A 7,222-nucleotide genomic window follows, 5' to 3' on the forward strand; every position below is an offset into this window, starting at 1 on the left:
GCTCATCCTTCTTAAGCAAAACAAAATGTGTAAAGATACTTCCTCTTGGCTAAGATGTTCTTGTCGATTTTAGAACATTAATGAATGATGATAAGATACAATCAAAACGAATCATGCCAACCGATAATGACGACGATGGTGGAATTCATGATGTTGATGGAAGATGATTAAATCCAACTGGTGAGCAAAGATGTTAAAACCAAATGAGTAGAAAATCAAAGAAGATACAAAGAACTACAATTTATAGCTTATTTATGGAATTGGTTGTTGGATGCTTAGTCCAAATGTCCAATTATGGATTATATTATTGATAACAACAAAGAGCGATGAGGATGGAAAAGATACATTGTGAAGATGGAGTCGAGAAACAATGTGATAATTAATCTAGACCATTTTACCTAATTAAATGGTCATTTTACCATTAATGAATTAATTTACATATAACCCTTTCTTAATAGTAACAATTACATATATCCTTAATTTAAACCCAAAACGAGTTCGTTTTAAGACGAACATATAGAAGCAAATAAATTCAGTTGGAGTCGATTTTTTAATCGCTAGCAAATATAAAAAAAAAATACATGGTTTATAGGTTCAACATTTCTAACATGAGAAATCAACAAATTATATCACATAATATTGTATAAAGGGATTTTTACATGTATCCCCTTCCTAAATTATATCAAATAATTACGTAGTAGTTATTTATAAAATGCACTAATATGGTTATATAATATATAAAATTTCAACTACTTTTCTATATGTAGGTTACGAAATAAATTTATTTAAATTGATTTTGTTAATTACAATTAAAAAAATTATAAAAAAATACGAAAGTCAAAATGTCAAATTACGTAAAGTTCACTTGAGCTCAAATAAATATAAGGGCATTTATATATAATTGTAAAAGGGTAATTAAAAACTAGAAGGGGAAATACGTAATTTAAAATTTAGCATTGGAAAAATATGTAATAAAGTAAGTTAGGTAGGGGATATATGTAATAAAGTAAGTTAGGTAGGGTACTGTTGATTAGGGATGAGCTCAGGATGATATCGGTACCGATCCCGAAATTCAGAAATAGTTGGTACCGGTATCGAAATGTTCGTTTCGGTATCGGTTTTATCGTGAAAAAATCGGGAAATACCGGTACCGTGCTGAACCGTACCGGTACGAAAACTCAAAACTTGTACCAAATCGGTACCGGTACCTGTAACGAAAAGGCTCATCCCTACTGTTGATTAGGGATGAGCAAATTCGGTACCGGTACCAAAATCGGTACCAAAGTTTTGAGTTTCGGGATCGGTACGATAACGATATTTTCCGAATTTTTACCTTCAATACCTGTACCGAACCGAATATTTCGATACCTGTACCTAAACTTTGTAAATTTTAGAATCGGTATTTTTGGTACCGCTACGATACCGAGCTAATCCCTACCGTTGATAGGGTATTTCTTGGGCACCAGTAGCCATATCAAACTAAGTAAAAGAAAATTAGTAATGTCATTTTCAAATAAATGATGGTATATTAACTAATAACTATAGATTCACATTCACTACCTATTAATAATATAATACTAATCGCAAGCACTTGTGTTTAAGTTAAGACAACTGAAAACAAACAACAGTACACTTGTGTTGTGTTGTATTTCCATCAGCTCTCAATCTGACTGACCGGAGATGCCCATCGTTGACGATCGATCTTCATCCGACGGTAGCAAGGTTTGGGGATTATTTAAGCTACCCTTCCGAAGCACCACTACACACGCACCTTCTTCTTCTTCTTCATACCAAATTGAAACTCACAACAGTAGCACTAACCCTAGCTCCACCACCTCGGTTTCATCGGTGGCTAGATCTCTGCTTCCCACACGACGTCGTCTCCGCCTTGATCCAAGGAATAAGCTCTACTTCCCTTGTATGTATATATCTCTGACCTAATTGTTTTTTATTTTGTAAGATCTGCTTTAATTTGTTGATTGACTTGGAATTTGCGAAACCTAGCTACATTATTTTGTGAAATTTTGATTGCTGACAGTATTAATTCGGTCAGGAACTGCTTGATTTCATTTACTGTTATATAACTGTGCTGAAGTTTGTGTGGTTAGGTTAGGTGTATGCAATGTTCTTGCATGCAAGTTTTACGCTTTAAAAGTCGCTTAATCGATGACGTTTTGAGTTCAAAACAAGTGCTAGTATAAAACTGATTTTGGCCACAATGTATACATACTTTAGATTATATATTCAGATCCTAATCTTTATGCATGTTTATATGTGACTGGTGCTAATTAGAAGGGTACTAGAAATTGCTGTGTTTAGGTGATTTTTGTTAAATGTGCATATTGAGGTTATAATAGTTGAAATACATGTTAATATGGGTTATCTGATGTATTGTGTGACAGGTTAAATAAATGTTTTTTAAAAGTATTTATTTTTAAAATAGGATATCGTATATTTTTTAAAGATGCTTTATAAAAAGTTAAAGAATAGGGCGTATGGTGTAATCATATTATATAACAAATTAAAGAAAATTATTATTGTTTAATAGAAGAGAGGCGGAAAATCAAAATCTAGACTTAACCAGAAGTAGACGCGTGACATCCAATATTTAGTAGGAGAATGGAGCGGGAAAACCAACTTTTAGGTGGCTTACAAAGCTGACATGTGTCGTCCATTATTTTTGTTGGTTAGAAATAGTCAAATAGAAGATAAGTATGAGATCAATGAGTATTGAGAGGGTGAGAGATCTGAAGTTAGATGGCATTGCTAGCTATTGTGTTTGTTTAGTAATTAATAGTGGTGGATGAACAAGTAATTTACTGAAGGAAATGTTAAGACACAATCACATGGTGAGTGTGTTTCTGAGAAAGCATCATGCTTACAAGAATATGATCTTTTGTCCTATTCAGGAAAGATTCAAACTCAGCCAAGTGTTTAACTATAACCAATCAGTATCAACTATGGTCTATAGGTTTTAGTTATCGTCAAAAAAGAAAAATTGATTATTGAAAAAAAATCGCATTAAGAATCTTAATTTTCGAATTCGAAACAAACAAAAAGGGAAAAGCAAATGAGAAATAAGAAAAGTTAGGTGTAGGGAGAACTATGCAACAATACTTCTACTAGATCCTTGGTGCAAGTTAGCAATATTTGTTTGAATGGTCTCTATGCAAGTTTTCTTTCTAACTTCTAGAAGTTGACTTGCCTAGAAGAAATAAAAATGAAAAAAAGTTCCTTTTTTTTAGTTTATACTTCAGGAGTGTAGGTGAGACTATTTATTGTGCAGTGATAAACACACTCAGATGACCCGTCTAAATTTCAATCCCTACACTCCATGTGCACTCTTTGTGTGAAAATAGTTTTATTTTTTAAATCTTTGTGCATCTTACACAAAGAAATTAATGGCCACCACATTTTGCACAAAGATTGTGTACTTTCCGCACTAAGATTGCACGTGTCAGGTCCCTAGTGTGCCAACGTGGAGTGCGTTTTGGCACAAAGATCTCCATATAGCTGATATTTTGCTTAAAGAGTACATGTTCATTTTCTAGATTTGAAAAGTCAATGTTTGTTTTGTCGATTTTGACTGGTCATATGCTCATTTTGGGAATTTCCCCTTTATATGAACTCTGGTATGACTTGAACAATTATTATTAATATTTTGCTTTATCTACGTGTTTATTAACATATCATGTCTATTTTCCATCTTTAACTTTCTAGATGAACCCGGTAAGCAAGTCCAAAGTGCTATTAAGATAAAGAACACCAGCAAGTCTCATGTAGCTTTCAAGGTACGGTCATAGATTTGTTTAGTCGTACAACTATCACATTATTTTTTAAACTGAAATCCAACTTTAATATTAATGCATTCTTCTAGTAACTGATGTTTGCTTGTATTGCTGAAGTTTCAAACAACTGCGCCAAAAAGTTGCTTCATGCGTCCTCCTGGTGCTATTCTTGCTCCTGGCGAGACAATTATCGCAACCGGTAATAAAATTTCTATACGTATTTTTTTAAGGTTATAAGTATGAAACATGATAACGAAGAATGCTTTGTTTGTTTGACATATATAATGTAATTTGGTGGATTTTAATTTTAGCATAATATCATATTTACTTAACCAGAAAAACAATATCAGATATATCTAATTATCTATTTAAAATACTTGAAAATTTCATATTTTCCCGTTTCATTAAATACAATTTATAGTGTGACAGTTATACCCTTTGCTTTCTCCTTGCACTCCAAACTCTCATCCTAATGCAAGTTTTAAGGGAAAGGTATAAACGTGATGAATTTGAAAATGGATAGGGTAAATATGATATTATACGTAATTTGAAGGGGATATATGAGACTATCCCTTATTTTTAAATCTAGCCTCTTTTCTTATGATTATTGCTTAATAAATTCATCTTTGGTTTGATAGTTTTTAAGTTCGTGGAGCCGCCTGAGAACAACGAAAAACCAATGGATCAAAAGAGGAAGGTGAAATTCAAAATCATGAGCCTGAAAGTGAAAGGGATGATGGATTATGTACCAGAGCTGGTGAGTTATAAAACCTTCTTTCATGAGCATGACCTAATGTGTACATGGTTTCCTATGTAATCGTCAACTATGGTTTAGAAATGTTTTACTTTCAGTACATATGAATTTAAATATTTAATCCAAATGGTTGATAAATTAAGTCTATTCTGCTTGGATTCAGTTTGATGAGATGAAAGATCAAGTGGCAGTTGAACAAATATTGCAAGTTGTTTTTCTAGACGCGGAACGTCCCAGCCCGGTAAGTTCATTATGATGCATGCTTAATTTAGGTGTGGATATCGTGTTGTGTTGGCGGGTTGAACCGCTGAATTTGAACATGACTCGATATTTAGGGGTGTGCATGAACCCAAAAAACCGATCCGTAATCAAAATAGTCGAAATAACTAAACCCAAACGAAAACCAACAGTTTGGCTTTATGTTTTTGTAAAAATTGAATTTTCAGTTCGATTAGATATACACAAATCTTTTATATGTATACAGTATCATCAGTTATTAGCACGTAATTAAAACTGAAAAAAACCAAACCAAACCGAATATACGAACTTTCAATGTTAATTTTAAATGTTAAGTAATTTATAAGAATTTAATAAATACTTTAACCCAAATATATTAGCCCAAATATATAATAATCAATTAATCATTAACTAACAAAACGATTTAGGTTCAAATTCATTATTTTAGGACAATTTTTTTCGGCCCAAAATGCTAAGCCTAAATGGTAAAACTGAAAACCCAAACCGAAAGATTTTCAAAATCTCAAAAACCAAAGTTTCAGTTTTTGGTTCGGTTTGAGCCCAAGAGCGACTCGTGCACATCCCTACATATATTTATTTGTGTTGAAGTCATTACTTCTAACTCGCACTTGTAAACAACCTGGTTAACCCTTTCACCTAAACGAGCCATATGGGTTGTAAACAAACCGAAATGTAGTAACAAATGGGTTAAACGGGTTGGCCTCTATAGTTAAAACATGTTAAGTAGCTGAAGTTGACCCGTTTAATTAAATGGGTTAAACAAGTCAACACAACACACAACATGTTTATTGAACGATTAGATATGACAACCAAAAACCTACTATTTTCACATTGGTTTAAAGGCCCTGGAAAAACTCAAGTGGCAATTAGCGGAGGCGGAGGCTGCACTCGAATCCCGCAAGAAACCCGCAGAGGAAGTCGGGACCAAAGTCGTTGGTGAAGGCCTAGTCATAGATGAATGGGTGAGCTCTCATTTTATTTAATATCAACAACAATAATACCGTTCAAAAAATAAAATAACAATAATATGAAAATGTTAATACAACTATATTTGTGGTCCTTGTAGAAAGAAAGAAGAGAGAGATACTTGGCCCGACAACAAGTTGAAGGTGCGGACTCGGTTTAATAACAAACGATCATCTTTTGTCCAACCTTGCAACCAACCAGTGCACGAGTTGCGCAGAAGATGATTGTGAATGTGTTCACATTGTAAAAAGCTTTTGCGAGTCGAGTCTGTAAAATGAAAGGTTAATATTGTATCTTGTTCCACTTGTTGGTTGGTGTAGAAACATGAAATGAATCTGACCTGATCCATGACGATGTTCCCAGGTCTTCGAGATGAACGAACCGCGACTCGATCTTCTTCTCCGGTAGCTTGAGATCTGCAATGGTTTTTGGGGGTGTGGAGGTGACTGCTAAGAAATCTCAAGGATCTCTTGTTTACAGACACAAAAATGGTTATGGTGGTGGCTCTTATTAAGAACAACAACCCTTAATAAGGAGGTGGAGACCTCCTTATATAGGGAGCCTCATGGACACCATCATGGTACCCTAATGGGCCTAGCCCAGTTAGGGTTACCTCCACAAAACCCCCTCAGCCCAATAATATTGTATTAGTCCATATAATAAAATAAGCCAGACATAATAAATTAAGGTCGTAAGCCGGGTTTAGTACCATACCCCTACAAGCCCCCCCAAGTCCAGTGTTGCTCCTAGGCGTGCAAGCGTTTAGGTGGAGCGCTGGACTTCATAAGGTGTGTTAGGATATGAGGCGGTTTTTTCCCCTTTCTTCGGCCTTGTCTTTATTTTCTTTTAGTTTTGAGGGGTTTTCTCCATGATGGTGACATGTTGTGATTCTTATGATAATAATGGTGCACTGGCATGAATAAGATAAAGCACGCATCATAACAATAGTGGCGCGGGGCCTGATAAAAGATAGAGTGCCCATCTCGATAATAATGTAATTCAACTTGCGCGCGAGGCAGCTTACGAGCTATAAAAATAATGAAGCTTGCGCGAGTTGCGGCTTATGAGCTATAATATGATGATAATGACTGGCCCACAAGGGCCTCTTCTACGCAGGATGACTATCCCAACTTGTTTTCAAAATAATAATGGAGGCACAAACGGCCAGATAATAATAATAATGTCATAGGTGCTTGTGCGACTCGTAGCTGAACCTGCAAAAACATATCAACTAAAAGTGGATGTATTACAAGGTTCCCATCCTCAGGCCAATTATGAGGTGTGCCCAATCTACGTTGGCGCGTGGCCGTTTGGGATATTATTAGGCTCCCGACCTTTATGTTTGGCGCGTGGCCATGTGGGATATTATTAGGCTCCCGACCTTTATGTTTGACGCGTGGCCATGTGGGATATTATTAGGCTCCCGACCTTTATGTTTGGCGCGTGGCCATGTGAG

The 7,222-nt window shown here is 35.2% G+C and overlaps 1 protein-coding gene across 1 annotated transcript; it reads left to right on the top strand.

The window, feature by feature from the left end:
* The first annotated feature begins 1,665 nt into the window (after positions 1–1,665).
* LOC143532871 (vesicle-associated protein 4-2-like) lies at positions 1,666–6,065 on the top strand. The gene is made up of 7 exons (XM_077027791.1): positions 1,666–1,918; positions 3,721–3,791; positions 3,906–3,987; positions 4,427–4,545; positions 4,706–4,783; positions 5,643–5,762; positions 5,867–6,065. The coding sequence occupies exons 1-7, from the start codon at positions 1,681–1,683 to the stop codon at positions 5,924–5,926; spliced, it is 768 nt and encodes a 255-aa protein (XP_076883906.1). The 5' UTR covers positions 1,666–1,680; the 3' UTR covers positions 5,927–6,065.
* The last annotated feature ends 1,157 nt before the right edge of the window (positions 6,066–7,222 follow it).

Source organism: Bidens hawaiensis, unplaced genomic scaffold (genome assembly GCF_021521415.1).
Source record: "Bidens hawaiensis isolate Kalapana, Puna unplaced genomic scaffold, B.hawaiensis_p1.1 tig00009566_1, whole genome shotgun sequence".
In the NCBI taxonomy this organism is placed as follows: Eukaryota; Viridiplantae; Streptophyta; class Magnoliopsida; order Asterales; family Asteraceae; genus Bidens; species Bidens hawaiensis.